We start from the raw sequence: 19,783 nt of genomic DNA, 5'->3' as shown, positions 1-19,783 counted from the left end.
CTGCTGGTTGGTTGGTTGGGCTGGGTTGAGGGATGAAGCCCCCACGCGAGCGTAGTAAGCGACGCCCTCCTCTTCACCAACACTCCTCCATTCGAACAGTCAGCCCCATGGGGTCACAGCCCCTGGACCCATCTTCTGCTTGCTGCTTGACTCCTTCCTCGGCACCGGTATGGTTACACTGGGAAGAATGCAACCCCACAAGACCATTTGTTCCTGGACGCAATATAACTTCTGCAACCAACTAATCACACCACGCCGGTAGTGTGTGGTAAGAGGAATGCTGTGTTGCAATAGGGGTTAGACGCTAAGTAGCGATCATTCTCAGCCGCTGTTTGCACTTCGTCACATCCCGAAGAACAAGCTGACGACGAGATTTGGGTACTAAACAGCATATGCAGTCCATCGTCCCGCGGAGAATATCCAGGCACCTCCGGGCCAACTCTGCCCGTACTGCATTGTACGATCTGCCCGGACACATATATCTTCCCTGGCGGAGAAGCGTACGGGGTTGTCGGGCGGTCGAACCGCAGGCGGCCTGTCACTTGTGGCGTCCGGACTTTATTATGCTGCAAACGCGGCATCTCGCCTCTGGTTGGCCCAGGCCAGATGGCGCATAAGTGTAGACCGAAACTGCTGTTTCTGGAACTCTTAGCAGCCCAAGATCCAATATTGGCGGCCATCCTGTCTCCCATCCTGGAAAACTCGGAAGTGGTCTAGTGATGGCAATGATCGTTCATTACTGTCTATAGCCACGATCGGTTCTGAAAGAAAAAGCATGATTATCCAATCGGCTACAATGCCTGAGAACATGCGCACAGGGACGAGCAAACGGCGTCTTAGCGAAGTGTTACCCACCGATGACACCCCTAGCTCCTTATTATCACGAGGGATTCACAGGATAGCCCAATCACCGCAAACACTACGTGAACGGCGATGGTGTCAGTGACTAATTGGCCATATGAACGAAATGCGCGGTGTCCCGAACTAATACCTCCCACCCTCACTCCTCCAAACCGGGAAGCAGAAAAAAATAAAGAAAAAAAGAACAGTCGCCCGCACCAGCTTGGGAGTTTGCGGGGCCCCGTGTGTCGCCATGTTGAAGGCACAAGAAAAGCGGATGCCTCGTAATGTAACAATCCAGGCTATTTTGAGCATTTGGGCCGGTTGCCAGAGATAAGGCAATGTCCTCGACTTCATCCTATCTTCGGAATCTCCAGTCGACCCCAATCAGGCACGGTCGGTTCGGCATAGCGTGGGGGGACTGGATTTCTGTTATCAGCACCCTCGGGGACAGTGGCCTCAATTGGCCGCCCACCGAAACTATCGGACACCACCCCTTCTGACCACCCTCCTTCCATGGCCAGGCCAGGATCCCGTCTGCCTGATACACAACGCCTGGCCTGATGGCGCACCATTCCGCGATGTAAGAGATGGAGTGGGGTCGAGCCAGGGACGAATCTCGGACGCTAAGGCCTGTGAAAAACCCAGGCAACTGGTAATGTAGAGACACTCATCCAGCTTGCCAAGCTGCAGCTTTCAACCATCTACAGCCTCTTGAGCAGACGTACGGCAAACCTGTCCACCCAGTCTGGGGCAGATACGCGGGAAGGACCTGGGCTCTACCACTATCCGCTTACCGGTAAAATGTTCCATTCATTCAGGGGGCCACCGGCCTTGCTGATCCCTTCCGCCTCCAAGGCCGTAATCCTTCGTGGTGCCGGCAAAATGACAGTGATGACATCAGCTTCAGAAGCGCCAATCGCAAGAATTTCCATGCCATAAGCAACAGGAACCTGAGAGATCGTCAGATGTTTGTTCAACGACAGGCGCAAGCACAATTGCGACAACTCTCGGCTGTATGTGTGTACGGAATTCGAGCTGTCTCGCGATCCTGACAGTGACGGAGTTTGGTGTCGGACATGGAGTTGCATTGGGTAGATGAAGATTTCTGGCCAGACAGTCAGGCCATGGACAGCGCCGCCGGGGCAAGGGTCGGAAGCTAGCCTGCATGGCGGCATTACGCTGTGTAGGAGCAAGGACGGCAGCTTCGGAGCGAACAGATTCGTCTTGCTGCGCTGAGTCATCTTCACATGCTTCGACGGTTATATCTGTCGGGAGGGCCTGCCTCTCTGTCAAATGACAAATAGGAGCTTGGCCCGTGAAGCGAGAAGTAACCACGATTGCTTGCATACCAACGCAATCGCAATCGGCCTTACGACGGCGCTAAACCCCTCGAGTGGTTGCCAAGATTGGTTCGAATAGGGCCGGACGCTCGGTGTGCTGTAAAGAACCGCAGTGCCAGCGGCGCTGCCAATATTTGCCAAACTCGGGGCGGCCATCGGGGACGGTGGGACGTTCGACATCGATGTGATGTCGTGAGGGGATGCTACATCGTCGTTATTGTGGCGTTCGCTCTTGCCGCATATCCTATATTGCCTATTGGGATAGGAGCTCTCGTTGGTCTCATCGGCCGGGTTACTGCCATCGCCCGACGTCGTGCAACAAGCTTGGCCGCTCAGGTTGCAATCGCTAGGGGTTCACACCAAAGCCAAGCTCGGCTGACGCGGGCGGGAAACTGAGCAGGATTCCAGCAGGTCGTTGAACACCCAGACAAACATCCAAACGAGATTTGGATTTTCTTGACTCCCCTTCCCTCTACACACACCCACCCACCCTCGACGTCGCTTCTCTTTCCCGACCTGAAGGATTTCCTCTCCCCGCCGCTCTCCGCATCCCCCGTAATGCTGCAGTGTGTATCGTCCAGATGTATGGGACTGCAGTCTAGTGCAGCCGGAATGCAAGTCTGCCTTTCCGCGACAGGATAGCGGACTCGGTCAGCAAGGGTCTGTCCCCGCAAATTTCCTAGATCGTGTAGTAGCATCACAGGGGGGAGCCGACATGATTTTTCGATACGTACTACTTATCAAACACCTACCGTTTTGGAGACCGCTCGATATTCCCTCAGATGCCACCTCACACGACATCTTGGACGATGAGCCACGATAACTTCACATGCTACAAGGCTGTCGCTTCGGCGTGCACGTCCAATTTTGACCGGCCAGTTGATCAGGCCGCGACTGGTCGTGATCTTTGTCGAAGTGGTACTTCGGTCCGCCCCCCAGACGGGAAACTTGTACGGGAGTCCCCGGACCCGTCTGCTGCACCAGCGGGCTGCCAGAATGGTAGTTGAATGCACGTAACCAGGGGCTCCAACAAGCTTCCCCTGGCAGTTTGATCTACAACTAGTGTCCGGCCCCTTGTTGAACGATTTGCAGATCGACCGCTTGCTGGGCAACGCAACAGACTCCGCCAGACTTACCCAATCTGCCGTACAGATGCCGCCCCAGGTGGATTTTCCCGGCCAGGAGATGTTGGGCAGCACATTGGTGGGACGAGCTGTGTATGTGCTGTGCTGTACCCTTGATAGACATGTACGAACCTCTCTAGGCTCTGGCGGTTGCCTATCTATCTCAGGTAGGTGATTTCTGGCACGAGTCGCCGTCTCGTATTTTGCCGGTCCTCTTACCTACCGGCCGCGATCTTCTCCAGAACGGGCCTCGATTCTGATTTGGGTTGTCTACAAGGACACTTGGATGTCGCAGCGCCCTGGCAGGCTGTTTTCCTGTAAGTACCAAGTAAACATGCATGTATGTGAGTTTATACTTGACGTAGGCAATCTACTACGGGTATGCAATAGCAGGTTGTGTCACAACTTCCCATATATTGTGGCTGGATCTGGACCGATCCGTAGAACATGCTGGCGCTCCCCGATCCATACTGACATGTCACAACGCCCACCCGCTCAGAGAAGCCGCCGTGCGCGTTAGACGGGAGACAAATGAAAAGCAAATTTGATTTGCAAGGTACGGCTAGGAGGGAAGAAAACGAAAGCTAGAGTAGAATCCCCCACGCTTTGGCCAACCTATCTATGTAGCCGCTCGACAAGGCCGAAGTCCCTGTGAATCAGCCTAGTCTTAGCAACCACCGACCTCACTGCATCCATTTCCGTGGACATCTGCCGCTGCATGAGGCGAAAAAGAAAGACGGCGCAGGGTATGGCCTCTGTCTCCATTCACCCGCTCCCGTTCTCCATACACCGCATATGCCTTCAGGTATAGAAGCGAAATGGTGGCGCTTCTCGTCCCAGCTGAAAGAAAGTTGGGGGGACATCCAACGGCAATACTCAACCGTTCCGCGCGCATAAAAAAGAAATTCCTCGAATCATGGTTGCGGGTGGAAGGGGGCGGTTCGGTTCATCTCGAGGAGGAGGTGCAGGAGCGTTGCGGACAAAACTTGCAGCACGCATTTACGAGCGAGCGACGAGGGCCGCCTCAGGGGATGTTCAAGTTCGTGGGTGCGCTCATTTGTTGTGACTTCCTCTCAACCGAGCCGCCCTGCATACGGCAAGAGTCTGTGATGAATCTACTTCGAGAGAACCGTCCAAAGCGACCAGGTTGACATACTTTTGTCTATCAATCGGCATATCTGATGAGCGTGGCAAATTTGGCGGTGAACCAAACGACACAGTGCGCTCTCTGTATTTACTCTATGGAATATTTCGCCTTCTCCGAGGCCATCTAGCCAGCAGGGCATGTTGCCGTTGAACGTGCCGTTTTCAGGGATGAAATTCACGCCTCCTTATCAAATATATCCAATAGCCATGCATACATGAGTGATTCCTGCTGCCCCTGCTGCTTAAATCACAAGCGGGACGATCCTAAGGGATGCCCATCGCCAAAGGACCCCTTATGAGAACAACTGACTGCCTCTGCGGTCGCCACAGATGATGGGCGGGGATGTATCCTGGGACAGAAGCCGGCGCCTGCTGCCGAACACATCCACAATAATGGCTATTGGGGTGGGAATAAGTTGGCTGGCTGTCCGTGGCTGCCTAGGTGCGTAAGATGCTGGTATGCTATGGAAGCAATGTATTATTGTTGTTGAGTAAACCGGTGGCGACCAACGGGTCTGATTCACAGGCATGAGCTTCCCCTGAAACAACAGAATGATATAGTTGGGATAGAGACATGAACGGGAGAGAGAGCGTGTGACTTGCCACTGTTCAGTCAGGTTTCTTCTTCCACAGGTCGTGACCGATGAGTGAAAGGAGGTCAGGCAGACCAGACACTGCTAGTCACCACCAAAGACACTTTGCTTGCCCTCAAGAAGTGTGAAAAACAACGCGCAAAGGCATAGTCTCAATAAACATACACCGATAGCTTAGCAAACCGAATGTGTAGCATGTTCATTGAGATAGTTGGGTGACGGTCGTCACGAAGTGGCTTAGTGTCAACCCCTTCCTTGCCCCTTTTCATTCTTCCATCCCATCTCGGCGATTTCGATCGTCTTAGCACCAACAAACCCCTTCATCTTGTAGTACCACAGGTCAAGTTCGTCCTTGACCAGTTGGACGATAGTAGCACTTGCACTTTTATCAGCACGATCTAGACAAACCTGATGCAGTTGGTCCATGGCAGCTTGTACGCCATCATCATGGCATCATACCTTTCGCATCCATACATCTTAGACCGGCCACAGCGCGAGGTGAAGCTTGCAAGTTGCTATGTATGACCTCTAGGGAGCTCTAGCTTGGGTTCGAGTTCACCTCTGGTCTCATTGCAGCCAATCTTCAAGTATTCCGGATAAGAAATGCCGTAGTATTCATATAGTGAAATGAACTAGAATAGTTCTTCTATACTGTACAATAATAAGTGAAGCCTTCGCCCTTTTGCAACGCCGAAGTCAACCGCAAGTAACAGACGCCCCTCGAAAATGAGGTCAAGTGGAAACGAAAACCACAGCGTAGAAGCTCTCCAACGGACGAGATCATTGCCCGCTGCATCGACCGCCATCTATCTTAAGTAGTGACCCATGAATATGTTGATACACCATAGCCCACATAAAGCTTATTACCCGCATAGCCTGAAGAGGCCCTCGCCATAAATGTCTCCTTTCTCCTTCCTCGGAGCTCTGTCAGCACTATTTCCCGTGATAAGCGGGTATGAAGGAGTATCGAGTTGCTAGGCCTCCTCGGCGCCGTCCATCTTCAGGATCCATTTATGCATCCCTGCATACTTCTCCTCGAAGGTCCTCTGGAATTTCTCACAGGTTGCCCACATGGGATCCTTGTCAGTCCAGTAGGTAAAACAGTTGGTGAAAATCTGTCGTACGTCGCTGACAAACTCCTCGTCGCCTTTGTACTGTCCGCGGTCCATCTTGTCCTTGATAGTGCCAAGGTCCATGGGCTTGGTGACCTTCTCGAGGTAGTCGGGAACACCATCTTCAACGGGATTGACAGGTTGTCGGAAGGGGCCGACTAGCCGAGTCCAGAAGCCTAAGGAAAAAAGTTAGTGAATATACAATGTCAGAGGCGAGAACGGGCTCTTCAGAGGCAAAGGTAGGAGGGATCAGGAACGATAGGTCTCTAGATTAAGGGGGATGGTCACGTACCGGGCCCACTAAGCATTCGTGACAGGAGGTCAGAACAGAAGTTCAGTTTCTGGTCGTCGGTGAACTGGTGGTCACCACCGGTGTTGACAAGGCTTTTACGCTGCCTGCCCGGTTTCAGGGTGGGGAGGGAAGAGCGGGCAGGTTTCCGTGCAACAGGACGTTTCTCTTGCGGGACAGCTCTAGCACTCGTCACGTCTGAATGCCGATGCTTCGGTGCCTTGTCCTTCGGCTCATCATCACTGTCGTCGGCGTTGAGGTAGTGTACATTCTTCTGTTGAGCCTGGCCCTTTGGAGACTGAACGGTATTTAGCTGGATGACGGGGGCTGAATCCAAGTGGCTCATGGCGACGACGAGCTCACTCAGAACCTCTTGCGGGAGACTCTTGCTGAACTCGCTGCGCGATTCTGAGGAGCGTATGTACTCGGCTGCCCAATTCAATAAGAGCTTGCGGATGGACGAGCCCTCGGGAGTATCGTTCCAGACCTGGACAAGAAGGGGCGTTGCGGGGATGGATTGGGTCAGGCGCCGGCATTCGGCCATGGCCTCGAGGACCTCATCACAGAGTCCATCGATGCCGAGACGATGGCCAAGCTTCCACGTTGCAATAAGCAATTCATAGCCGGGCAGGGAATCAATGGAAGTGAGAAGTCGGCCGGTATATAAGAAGTTTTGAACCAGACCGAAGACTTCAGGTGTGACCTCGGGCAAGGTGACGACATACTCCAGACCCGAGTTTCTGGCCTTATCCTCGAAATACTGTCGGTAGAAGGTGGACTTGTGACAGAGGAAATCCTTTTGGATGGCAAAGGGGACTTCTTCAGGACCAACAAAGATCATGACAAACCGGGCATGTGGCTTCCTACGAAGAACGCATCAGTCGAAAAGGCAGTGTAGCACAGGATGGAAAGCCCACTTACAGCCATGAGAAGCTAGACCCACTTGCCAGTGGAAGTGCATCCATCGCAGCGACCTGGAGATGTGTAGCAACTGGCTGTGTCGTTGTTTGTTAGTACTGGGACCAGAGTGTGATGTGGCGAGTGGGTTGCACGGAGTGGTGATGAACTGAGCAAGGATGGGGCAGAATACTGGCGATGTCGGCGAGAGAGACTCGATCGGCTATCATGCCGGTGAGAATACCACCAGCCGCTCAAGTCCACAGATAGACAGTTGCAAGTGATGAAAGCAGTCGGTGGGAGATGGCACCTGAAGAGACAGTTGGATGAAGTGAAAAAAAGGAGGGTGGAGGACTTGATATAGAAAAACCGAGATGGCCATGAGCAACGTGAATACATACGGCCAAGGGCAGGCGCAAGAGGGGCACAGAAGGGTATAAGATGAGACGAACATGACGAGAATTTATGTGTATTCAATATAGGCAACTTGCCGTCACATAGCCCAGCCGATCATTAAGAGAAGAGGACTCCTTACCTTGGGTTACTCCCACTTGCCTGGCCCTCACCTTGGCTGACCTTCACCTCGAGGAGGCTAACGAGCCCTCGCCGGCGATTGATGCGACGCAGCAAGCAGGTAGGCAGGGTGTCGCGTAGCCAGCAATTTGTGAGAGGAAACTCATAGACCGAGGGGTTTTCTGCGCCAATGTCCCGATGCCAGTGTTAGGACGTGATGGCAATGGCTGGTGGCAGTGAATGGCAATGCCCGCGCTGAATTGGATTATTTAGAGATGTAGTCAAGTTTGCAGGCAAAATGAGTGAGTCCATCAAATCCAATGCTGCATGCAGCTGTACGTGAAGCAAGGTACCTCGCCAGTGGGGTTTGGCAGGTGGAGCCAGACTTGGCTCGTGCCCACACTGCCCACTGCCCACTGTCCACTGTCCACTGTCCACTGCTCACCTGCCTGCCAGCTTCAGCGTTCAGCTTCTTAGGTACGGCCAGACGGGAGGGACACTACTTTGTTCTTCGCGACAATTGTGTTTCGACCCGGAATAGCATGAGGATATCTCTATAAGCAACACGATTGCAGCAAAACGCCAGCATCCTCTCGATAACTACCTAAACGGCTGCCTTGAGGCTGAGCTGGACCTCGACTTATGCGTCATGTCACCCTTAGCTAGCTTCACAGCTACTGGCAGAGCCCCGGGACTCAGCTAACCTCGATGGAGGCAACCTAGACTCCCTATTTGGGCATGCTTTGTCCCCACGCCAGCTTGCGCAAGAGAGCTGGAAGGTGGTATAAGAGGCTACAGCATCTCCAGCGAGATGTTGCACACCACCCACTGTTACGATCAAGTTGAACTCTGAAACTCAATGGGTTCAGGTGAGTCGCGTCAAGAATCAACGTCACCGCCGTCTTCTATATCAGCACCGTCGCAAGCTTTCCGCCAGTACCAACCCCTTACTCACACGATCCCCAACATGGCTCAGTCCTCCGCATCCAGCACAGTCGCCAAGAGCGCTCTTTCGACTCAGCATGCGCGACTGATCCTGGAACTGCTCCCCTTTAAAGAACAAGACCAGTTTCATGAATGGCTGACCAGTGAGCATGTGCGGGGGTCATGGACCGAGTTCCAGCAAGACTTCTTGTCTGGCAACACCAACATTCCAGAGCCTGATAAGGCCAAAACGGCACAGGCAGCCAAGGACGCCATTGGATCCCGTACGACCAAGTATCTCCTGTACCATCCAGACAAGAATGGTTGGAGCGCCCAGGACCACCATGCTCGCTTCATCGCGCAGGTCGTAACCGACAACATGCTCAAAGGCAGTCAGTCTATGGTCGGAGAATGACTTCAGAAAACGGGGGCTTGAGATTGCAAAGGCCGTCTATGAGGTCTTGGGTTATCTGAGAGCCTCCCAGGTCGGGGTGGAGCGGCCACCACCAGGATACAAGGCCTGATCGACAGCACAGCGCCGTGTGGGTATACCATACCGCCTGTCCAGCCCCGACCGCGCACACCCATACGTTCGTATCAAAAGGGCTCCGAAGTTTCGACCATAGCGTGGGAGGTAGTTTTCCTAGTTCCAATTAACGCCTAAAAACTTATATTTCTTGGAGCCTCCGGCTGCCTTTGTATTGGCATCCTCGAGTACGAGACGGTTGTGACCAGGTACATCGACATAGAAGTACTTGTACTCATAGTCGGAAGCGCCTTGGCGCTTGACCAGATCAATGTTAACGACACCCTTATTGAGGGAACCGTGGACCTTTGCAAGCGAGTGTCAATAGCTGAGCAGTCGAAGTGCGTTGGTTTGGTACTTACGTAGAAGTGCAACGTGAGATGCTCGTTGCCCTTGGCGTCTTTGCTATGGGAGGAGCTGGGGATTGTCAGTGAAAAGGCCGCTGTATGTGTTGTAGATTGCGACATACGCAATGGGTCGGGCGCGGCGCCATTTGTTCATGGTTTCCTCTCCATGCGCCTCCATGTGTTTGCTGTCTCCAAGGAGCACAACGCAATCGGGGTCTGCCTTGATTCGGTTGACGGCTCGGTTGAAATGGGCGGTCTTGCTATCGGGAGAGAAAACGTCCGTGTAGAGGAGATAGCCAACACCGCACTGTGATGTGTTAGACGCAGCTCGTGCTCGTGCGCATGCACTGATAACGAAGAGGTGCGGGTTCATACAGTCAAGACGAAACCAACAAACATCAGACCCAAGTTGAAGGACTGCTGTGTGGCTCTTGCGGTCTTTTCGCCGGCCGACAGCTGGTGCCATGGGACTCGGCCATCGTCGTTGAAAGGGGTGACGGTCTTGCGTCGCGGGCCGGTCGTGGTAGTGGTGGTTCCGAGGCCGTGCTGGGTGGCATAGCTTCTCTGGGCGAGGAGCAGTCGCCGTCGCAGTTGCGGCGCAAAGCTGTTGGGGTTCAAAGCCGACGAGGCGCGGGGGTGAGCTTCATGATGGCGGGTCTGGTTCCATTGGAAGCTTCCAAGGGGCGATACGATTCGAATTGGGAGTTGAGAAAGGCGAACGAACTCCTCTTCTGCATTGCTGTAGGTAGGCATGCAATGTCGGGTGACGACAAGCTTTCCTTACAGCTCCAGCCTGCCGGGCTCCATTGACTGATTGAGGGATTGAGGGATTGCTAATCGATAACAACAGCGGCGGTTCAGGCGTGGAGAATGACGAGCTAGATCCGTTGTAGATTAGCGCCGTGGCCTTGAATGTTTGGAGTCGCAGCGGTGGAGCCCCCAATCTTTCTTTGGCGCAGGAGTTCGGCCAGATTTCGCTTTGGCAGCCTCCTGAGCTGAGCCCAAAGTCGGTAAAAGAAGCAGCCTAAGGAGGTTAATAATTACTGCTATTTCCAATTGCCTCCGTCGCCCCTCCAGCGCAACCATCGACACACAACCACCTACCTGGTCTTTTTTTCTTCTTCTACCTCTTCTTCTTCTTCTTCCCAGGGGAACAAGACAGCCGACAGGATTCCGCCCGAGCCGGACATTCGCCTATTTCACTTCCCACCCAACCAACAGCAATTCCATTCCTCAGCTATTATCCGTTACCTACCCGGAGTCACCCGCTACAGCTACAATGAGTGCGCTGGCGTCCAAGCAGCAGTCGCAGAAGCTGTTCGAGAAATTGAAGGCGAAGCAGGCCAACAAGATCTGCTTCGACTGCGGTGCCAAGAATCCCACGTGGACTTCGGTGCCCTTGGGCATCTACCTGTGTCTCGACTGCTCCTCGAACCATCGCAACCTCGGTGTCCACATCTCCTTCGTGCGCTCCACGAACCTCGACCGTGCGTCATTCTCATCCTCCTTGTCTTTCAGTCTCTCATCACAAACACTGACTTGCCCCTTACACAGAATGGCAATGGGACCAGCTCCGTGTTATGAAGGTCGGCGGTAACGAGTCGGCAACCAAGTATTTCCGCGCAAACGGCGGCAGCGCTGCCCTCGCCAGCAAGGACCCCAAGACCAAGTACCAATCTGCTGCTGCTACCAAGTACAAGGAAGAGCTTAAGAAGCGCGCCGCCAGAGATGCTCTCGAGTTCCCCGACGAGGTTGTCATCACTGAAGCTACTGATGCCGACGATGCTTCGACGCCCGCCAGCGAGCCCAATGACGACTTCTTCTCTTCTTGGGACAAGCCTTCAATCAAGCGCCCCACTCCTCCTATTTCCCGAACTGCCACGCCGCCGGTTGTCGGACGTACGCCCTCGCCCTTCCTGAACGCAAACGCCAATGGCAAGGACATTTCACGGTCTGCCTCGCCTTTGTCCAAGACCGAGTCAGGCGACGCCAAGCCCGCCGCTAGTCGCATCACCTCTTCGGCCGCGCTGCGCAAGACTACAACAGGTGGCGCCGGCCCTCGCAAGGCCAACGTGTTGGGCGCAAAGAAGACCACCAAGCTTGGCGCCAAGAAGGTCACGGGCGATGTTATCGATTTCGACGAAGCAGAGAAGAAGGCCAAGGAAGAAGCTGAGAGGATCGCCAAGCTTGGGTACGACCCCGAGGCCGAAGAGGCCGCAACCAAGAAGCCTGCTGCCGCTTCCAAGGCCGAAGCATCGAACATCGCATCTCCCGCTCCCACAAGCCCCGCCACGTATGGATCTGGACATTCTCGTCAAAAGTCGGCAGCTGAGGTTGAGCGTCTCGGCATGGGCTTTGGTCGTCTTGGATTCGGTCAAGTTGGTGGTGGCAAGGCTGCAGCCCCTGCAGCCAAGAAGAACATGGGTGGATTCGGCTCTGTCGGACCCGTCAAGGCGGCAGCTGAAGGTAAAGACATCAGCTTTCTGGTATACGAACTCAAAGCTAACAAACTTGGCAGATGACAGCGAACGCTATGCCCGTAACAAGTTCGGCGCCCAGAAGGGTATCTCTTCCGACGAATTCTTTGGCAAGGGATCTTTCGACCCGAACGCGCAGGCTGAGGCCAAGACTCGCCTACAAGGCTTCGAGGGCGCTTCGGCCATTTCGTCAAACGCCTACTTCGGAAGACCCGAAGATGAGGAGCCGGTCGATGACTACGGCGATCTGGAAACTGCTGCCAAAGATTTCGTCCGCAAGTTCGGCATCACTGCTGGTGACGACTTGGAGAACCTGACCAGTGCCTTGGGCGAGGGAGCAACTAGGTTGCAAGGCGCCATCCGCAACTACCTTGGCAGCTAGAGCGCCAAAGTCATTCTTGCCGACATATTGAGAGTGGCCATCTGCTGCAACCGCTAGTCGAATGCAGTGAAGCCCAGAGATTCGCGCTGCGGAGTGGGCATCAAGAGGGATCTCGTGATTATTTTTTTAATGAAAATGTGAGGTACGATCGGTGGGCACAGGACCGTATGAGCAATGACACAGGCTTCAGGGGGAAGACAACTGGGTTTAGCCTGCATCGTGTTTTGTTTAGATAGATAAATGGGGCGTTGTAATCGCAAAATTCTATTGCTATTTGTTTAATCCGAGGGCCTCCTGGACAAATCAATGTCGTTATCAGAGGAATTCCTATCGCAATCGGATCGGTTCTACAAAATATTTGCCAGGAGTGAACTGCGAAGAAAGGGGTCGCAAAAAAACAAAAACAAAAAAACACCACCTCCAGCATATACTTGGACATCATCATGAGTATTCCAAGTGAACCTGGCACGGATTTGGGCTGCGTTCTTACCCCCTCCCTGCGGCTGATGGCTTGCTGCTCTGCTGAGACAGGTTTGCATAAAATCATGAAAACCAGCAGCCGCTGCCGCCAACCCTTTTTTTTTCCAGCTCAACCTGCGGAACAGTTCCCGGTGCTGAAGCACTGCCACCGCCACCGTCAAAATGGAAATACGCGGGTTGACGCGCGCGTAGGCATGAGGGGAAAGACCACTGCGGGCTTGGAACTGCTATTACACACACACACACTCTCTCTCTCTCTCACGCCCTTTCTTAAGTCCCCTACCCTACCATTCTCTTTCCACGTCAGGTCGGGCTTGTCTCAAACGAAATAAGGAGCAAAGGCACAGGTGAGAAAAGAACTCTCGAACCATGAAATACAAACCGCGTGACCACCGCCACCACCAGAAACAGCCAACGTAGCGATGCCTACCACCACATCGTACAAGCCCATCGCGGCGGACGAGTTCCGGGTCGTGCACATCCTCCCCACCGACGACGCCGACGCCGAGGTCCGGTGCCTGCTGGAGACGCGTTCGCCGCGTCTCAAGACGCACTACGAGGCGCTGTCCTACCAATGGGGCGACGAGTCGGTGACGAGGCCGATCCAGATAGCACACCTCCCTTCCCCGGCGGCCTGACAGCGACAGCCGGAGGCAGAAGAAGCAACGACAATCACATCACTCCCACCTCTACGGCTGCAGCTGCAGCATTTCTTCAGCAGGGCTACCGAGCGCCTCAGTATCCCCATCCCCGCGCCCCTGCGGCAGACGATAACACGTCGCTACGACGCCTTGCTGTTCTCTCTACGGGCGCTGGCCTGGGCCGCCGGCACCGCCGCGCTCTGGCACTTGATCTCGCCGCTGCCCGTGGGCCCCTCGGACACACTGACACGGCTCCGCATGCCGCGGGACGCCCACCTGCTCATCGTGTGCGCGGTCAACGGCTTCGGCCTGGTCGAGTACCCGGTCAAGGCCATCCAGCTGCTGGCCGAGGTCTGGCGGACGAAGCCGTGGCGGCTGGCCTACAGGTTTCGGGTCGGCGGCGGTGGCGATGGTGGCTATTTACGGTTTTGTAGGAAGAAGAAGGAGGAGGAGGAGAAGAGTCGGGGAGGAGAAGTAGGAAGAAGAGACGATGATGTTTGCGACAGTACCCTCGAGTTCGAGACCTTCCAGGCGACGACGAACCTCGTGCTGGCCCTCAAACGTCTGCGGCGCGATAAGGGGGTCCGCACGCTCTGGATCGACGCGCTCTGCATCAACCAGCAGGACCCGGAGGAGAAGCAGGTGCAGATCCGGCGCATGGGCTGGGTCTACGCCAACGCATCCCCCGTCCTGGTGTGGCTGGGCGACTATCACGGGGTCGGTGATGGCGATGACGACAACAAAGACGATAACACTACATGTTGCAAGACAGCATCCCCAACGACGAAGGAAAAGTGCGATAAGGAAGGAGGGGGGGGGGGCCAAGGACACTGTTGTCGTCGTGCGCTGCAGATCCGAGCAGCCTTCCAGTTCATCAAGTCCCAGAGCGGATTCCCATATCGATACTTCACGCAGTCCATGCCGAACCGGGACGAGCGGTTTGAGGAGGCGCGCCCGGGTCTCATCGAGATGGCGAAAAGGGGCTGGTGGGAGCGACTGTGGGTCTTGCAGGAGGTCGCCCTCGCCACGGGGCCCGTCCAGATCCAGTGCGGTGGCAGCACGTGCAAGTTGGAGCAGTTCATGTCGGCGCACGTACAGGTCACGGAGGAATACTGCAAGGAGGGCCAACAAGATGGCGAGGACGTGGTCTCATTGAAGGAGGCGTTTGTATCGAGCGGACGCTTGATAAGGGCCATCAGTGACTTTCGCTATTCGTACATAAAAGACCGGCAGGGCCCCCTGGCGAAGCTGTTGGCCGATATGTTGTCAAGCGGTATCCGGAAGATCACGCGGGGCACGTCGAGGCCGTCGGCCTCCTTTCACGAGCAACCGTTCGAGGACCGGCTTCAGCGCATCCTCCTGCGGACCGCGGGAAGGTTTCAGTCCGCGACGACCGGGACCGGCTGTACGCGATCTTAGGCATCGCCGGAGGTGTCACGATCGGGGAGACGAATCGGCTGGCAAGCTTCATGGATTTCATCAGCAAGTTTTCGACCGGCGCCGTCATTGCACGTTCGATCGATGACGTCCTAAAAGCGTCACCCCCTTCGTCGTTGGGTGGGTGGCTCCCAACGGCCTGTACCGCTCTCGTGCTCGCGCACACGATCTGGGATATGTTCTACGAGTCAGAGGCAAAACATTGGACCATCAATCGGCCTGACTACGTCGTGACGGAGTATGAGGATATCATCGGCGCTATTGCGGACGTGCCCAACCGGCAGGGATCCGCAGAGTTCTTTACTGAATTGGCGCGATTACTCGCCCATGCGACCAAGAGCCTGGCATTCCTTGATGCAGTGGCATTCGAAGAAGAGACCGGGGGCCGGGACGGTATGCCATCATGGGTGCCGAACTGGGCACGAGAGATCGAGGATGCTGCTTATAAGCATTCGATTCGGGTGAGGGGAGACGATGCTCAGGACCTCTTCCACTTCCTCGACGGAGGCAAAACACTGCAACTCGTAGGCCGTCCCGTGGGGAGGGTAAAGGCGGTTAAGTCATTGGGCCATGCCATGCTCCGGTCGTTGCCGCAGAGCTTTGTATCAGAAAAATACCTCGCGCTCCCCCAAGAAGGGAAAGACGTCGTGGCAAGGGCGCTGACGTGCGCAGTTATGATAGCGTCGCACCGGAGCACGGATTCAATAGAGCAAGAGGGCCTGAAGGAAGTAGTGTCACTTCTATTCAAGTGTATACAAGACTGCCTCGATCTGGGGGCATCTTTCCTCCTGGTCAATGATGTTTCAAGCATAGTCCACATACATGGTAAGAATCGCCGCAGTGAGTTGGGCTTTCTGCGGGCTGGCGAGGCCAGATTTGGAGACTCGATAGTATTCGTCCCAGGCTGTTTCTCCCACCTGGTGTTACGTAGGACCAGACAAGTCCAAGCTGAAGAGGGAGAAGTACGCTGGATACTCGTCGGATTGGTCAAGGTCGGTAGCGGCAAGACGAGAGAACCCTGTCTACAATCCGAGTGGGAAAGGCTCGTGAAAGACAAATCCGTGTATAGATACGCCATCGTGTAGAACAGTCGATCAACTCTAACTGTTCTACTCTTTGCTTGATACACCATTTCTCTTGTGCGCCCAACTCTCAACAGCCAGTCGAGGTGTTACCTGTAACGGTACCTGTACTTCTGTTACGGCTGTCAGGGTGGTTAAGCTCTCTCCGAATATCAAGCAGTTCATCGAGGTTTTAATCCAGGGGATAGATAATCTTGTTGGCTCCTCAGATGACCGAGTGCCGTGAGCAGGATCTAGACATGCCCGCCCTTGCAAGGACTGTTGTGCAGCGGTCAAAAGCCATCAATACCGAAGTGAATAGCTCTGCTGGTCTGGGCTTGGCATGTAAGGCTTCCGTAACCTGCCTCGTAAAGTGCTGGCAAAGCCATGCGCTATATCGAGCTGAAGCCAGGCATGCCATATCCCAGGGTCTATACGGGGTCCATGCCTCCAGAGGAAAGAAAAATGACCAGACATGCGTCAATGAGCGAGGTATCCGTTTGATGGGGTACAGGTAGCGAACAGCTTGAGAAGAAAGATGATTCAAAAAGGGGTCGAGGTACAAGATTGTACCTCAATCTCCAAGGGAGTTAGTCATTGAAAGTAGCGAGCAGCGAGCCTTGGGAAGTCGTATTCAGCCTCGATGCAACTCGTTTCTAAGGCTTGTGTACCTGCTTCCTTAGTCGAAACCGACCAGTGGTTGAAAGGCAAGACTCGTCTTGCGTCACCGCGGCCACCGCGGGTGTTGCAAAAACCTGTATGACACATAATTTTCGCATTTTCATAGCCATAAGTGTTCGTTCAGCATGCGCTGTAGCGGTCCAGTGGCCATTGAGACACTTCCTGGTCGCCTTTCTGGCTGGGCGGCCCAATATGCCGATGTATGACAACCTCTAGGGCAACAGGCTCATCCCTTGCGTGAGGTGGATAATTCTTCCCCATTCCGGTAGGTATCTAGACGACCATCCCTAGCATCCTATCCCGTTCTTATCGTGGCACGGATTTGAGATGATGCCCTTGGAGTAGCCAGGGCTGGCGTGGCGGTTTGGGTACTGATGTTCCGAGACGCGGGCCCGCAGCAGCCGCCAGTCATATGCTTTTCCCAAGTCAGTGGTGAATATTAAGGGGGAATTCTAGCTTCATGTTGTGTTGCAGTTGCTCGGCCTCCAAGGTAATTTGACGGCGGTAGCGGCTTGCATACAGTCTGGATAGGCAGTCTGGTGCAACGAGGGGCTTTCATGTTTCTGTATCAAAATAAGATTGCGACGGCACGAGTATCTTTGTCACCTTCTTCCGACCGCGATGAACATTCTCCCTGCATCATTCTGCCTCTCCCAGTGATGTTTCCAATCTCGGAGTAAGCGACAGGCCAACGCTAGTGATCACCTACATGGATGGATGAGGTACATGCTTCCATCTTACCCGACCAACTCACTTTGGGGCATTTTGGGGGCAGGCAAAGCAAGGCTCTTGCGCACCTTTCCACCGTTTAAAACGGTGACGGTCTGGCTTCTTTGAGCTTGGAACCCTGCAAGGCCTCGAACGACAGGTACATGTAAGCAACAGGCAATACCCATTACGTTTCATGACGCAGACCCAAATGTCGTCGCTGCACTGTGGCGCTGAAATGGAAGTCCAAAAGAGAGCGCATGGGACCTCGTTACACCTTCCACGGTGGCTGCCATGGTTCCTAGCGGTAGCTCCCGGGTCTTTGCATCCGGTGACGGTGACTCCATCTTTCGAGTATACCTGGCACGCACACATATATACATGTACCTGTATGCAAAAGGATTTGGCGCAGACGCATCCGGCCCCACCAAGCTCCAAAGCAAGCATTGTAACATTGGATTCAGCCCCTCAGACTGACTCGATGGCTGGTAAATGTAACGAAAGATGCAGGCGTCGAATAGCTTTCGAGGTGCGCTAACCACGGCAAAGGCGTCCTCGGGAAGGCAGCGGGACCGAACTGATCAGTGGCACAGACATCTGCCCGCGTTACACCAGATTGGACTGGCTTGGCCCAGCCCTTGCATCACATAATCGCTGAACGGCTTTCTGTAGTACTTTCTTGCTTACCGCTTGTTGAGAAGAAGGACAATACCTGGGACAATGAACCCGGCCGGCAGTTTTCCCGTAAGGACCCATAACTAAAAATAAACCATAGCCGGAATATAGACGAGAACGGAGAACTTGGCTGCAATACCACCAACGGTGTCCATACCGGAAGAGCGTGGGATACCTTGTAGTTGCGTGCGCAGGCATCTTGCATGCAAACTGGCGCTGCCAGACGGCCATGAGGTGGACAACGGTCCCCATATTTGCGAGCGTTGCCCGCACAACAAATATGATTCGAGGGATTGGCAGGCTTGTTGGCTTATCGTGCCCATTCGGATCTATTTTACGCTGGAGGGAAGGCCGATCCAAGTGGGTGTCATCGTTTGTGCTTCGCTTTCTCAATTTTGCCAGCATGAACCATAGGGCTGAAGGTTGTACATAGTGTAACGATGTAGATGCAAATGCAGGCCTGACGTATAAGGGGGAGCCCGGACTATAGAGCGGAAAGAGTCCTGGAATTGAGGGATACGCACCCCCCTCCCCCCCGAAAAGCGAAAAGCAGGTGGCGGGCTCGAAGGTGGGCACACGCGCCATGCATCCTAGTAAGGGGGGTGCGGGAAACTGAGAATCAGGCAGGTAGGCCCATCAGCCAAGAAAGGCCTGGCCGTGATCAGCATCAGCACCAGCACCAGCACCAGCATCAGCACCAGACGCCCAGAGCTGGAGCAGAGGAACATGGCAGCTCACCGGCCCCCAAATGTAACCCGCATGCTGATTGCAGTGGGTCATCGCGTAGGGAGTGCTCCCCTGGCGTAGATGCGAGTGAGGTATCACATTGCAGTGGCTCTCACACCGTGGCCTTGATACGATCAGGTCTTGCGAGCCGACGCCACATAAACAAAGCCGTGTCCTGATATTGTAGATGACGCCCCACCACTTCGAGGAAGCCCCCCTTTCGATGATGATGTGTCAGTACTTGGCTTCGCAAGGCTCACACGGAGGTGGTACCCCGCTCAACTTCTAGCGTCGAGGTGCTTTCGGGATCATGCAAAGATTGATATGGGTGATAGCCTGAAGAAGACCGGTGTGGACTTTGGTACACGAGGAAGCGGAGAAGGCCCCGCGCAGTAATTGCCGGGTCAGGGCAAATTTGCGAGAGTTGACGGCTGCCGGCAATCCATAGCCTGGTCAGACCTGCCGCTCTTGCTTCATTGGCAATGAATTGCGATGTGGCTGTCCTCTTATGACACGAGGTTTGGTTGGGTAAGTACGTCCTCGGAATCGGTGGGCATGTAGGTACTTGTCACTTGGCAAGAATGTTGTTTGATTCCTGGGACCGTCAGCAGCGCAGAAGCTGGAGTAGAGTAAGAAGGAAAACAGGAGACGGTCGTGTTTGGGCCTTTGCACCAAGGAGCAGTAGCAAGCAGGCGGTGCTCGCTTTTACAATCTCGGTGTGCGTCTAGGAGGAGATGACTGACGACACTTTTCTTTTGCGCTGCGACGACCCGAGCGAGAGCCGGCAGGCAGGCCACGTAGTGGGAGCGGGTGAGTGAGTCATTGACTCGGTGCTTCCAAGCCACTTGCAGCCTACCCTAC

The 19,783-nt window shown here is 54.5% G+C and overlaps 5 protein-coding genes across 5 annotated transcripts; 3 read left to right on the top strand and 2 right to left on the bottom strand.

Moving 5' to 3' along the window:
- Positions 1–6,020: 6,020 nt before the first annotated feature.
- Positions 6,021–7,412, bottom strand: PG986_006110 (uncharacterized protein; the record flags this gene model as incomplete). Its single annotated transcript, XM_066842332.1, has 3 exons — positions 6,021–6,334; positions 6,451–7,310; positions 7,369–7,412. The coding sequence occupies 3 exons, from the start codon at positions 7,410–7,412 to the stop codon at positions 6,021–6,023; spliced, it is 1,218 nt and encodes a 405-aa protein (XP_066702194.1).
- A 1,412-nt stretch (positions 7,413–8,824) lies between these two features.
- PG986_006109 (uncharacterized protein) lies at positions 8,825–9,196 on the top strand (the record flags this gene model as incomplete). Its single annotated transcript, XM_066842331.1, has 1 exon — positions 8,825–9,196. One exon carries the CDS (start codon positions 8,825–8,827, stop codon positions 9,194–9,196), a length of 372 nt encoding a protein of 123 aa, XP_066702193.1.
- Positions 9,197–9,424: 228 nt separating this feature from the next.
- Positions 9,425–10,391, bottom strand: PG986_006108 (TIM21 domain-containing protein; the record flags this gene model as incomplete). Its single annotated transcript, XM_066842330.1, has 5 exons — positions 9,425–9,613; positions 9,670–9,712; positions 9,777–9,961; positions 10,030–10,295; positions 10,379–10,391. 5 exons carry the CDS (start codon positions 10,389–10,391, stop codon positions 9,425–9,427), a joined length of 696 nt encoding a protein of 231 aa, XP_066702192.1.
- A 542-nt stretch (positions 10,392–10,933) lies between these two features.
- On the top strand, positions 10,934–12,513 carry PG986_006107 (uncharacterized protein; the record flags this gene model as incomplete). Its single annotated transcript, XM_066842329.1, has 3 exons — positions 10,934–11,141; positions 11,209–12,120; positions 12,173–12,513. The coding sequence occupies 3 exons, from the start codon at positions 10,934–10,936 to the stop codon at positions 12,511–12,513; spliced, it is 1,461 nt and encodes a 486-aa protein (XP_066702191.1).
- Positions 12,514–13,415: 902 nt separating this feature from the next.
- PG986_006106 (uncharacterized protein) lies at positions 13,416–16,156 on the top strand (the record flags this gene model as incomplete). The annotated part of the gene is made up of 4 exons (XM_066842328.1): positions 13,416–13,579; positions 13,712–14,108; positions 14,487–14,797; positions 14,860–16,156. 4 exons carry the CDS (start codon positions 13,416–13,418, stop codon positions 16,154–16,156), a joined length of 2,169 nt encoding a protein of 722 aa, XP_066702190.1.
- Positions 16,157–19,783: the final 3,627 nt, after the last annotated feature.

This window comes from Apiospora aurea (genome assembly GCF_038362705.1).
Source record: "Apiospora aurea strain CBS 24483 chromosome Unknown utg000004l_segment0_segment0, whole genome shotgun sequence".
Lineage (NCBI taxonomy): Eukaryota > Fungi > Ascomycota > Sordariomycetes > Amphisphaeriales > Apiosporaceae > Apiospora > Apiospora aurea.
Note: the sequence above shows the minus strand (reverse complement) of the source record. Positions and strands in the feature narration are given on the sequence as shown.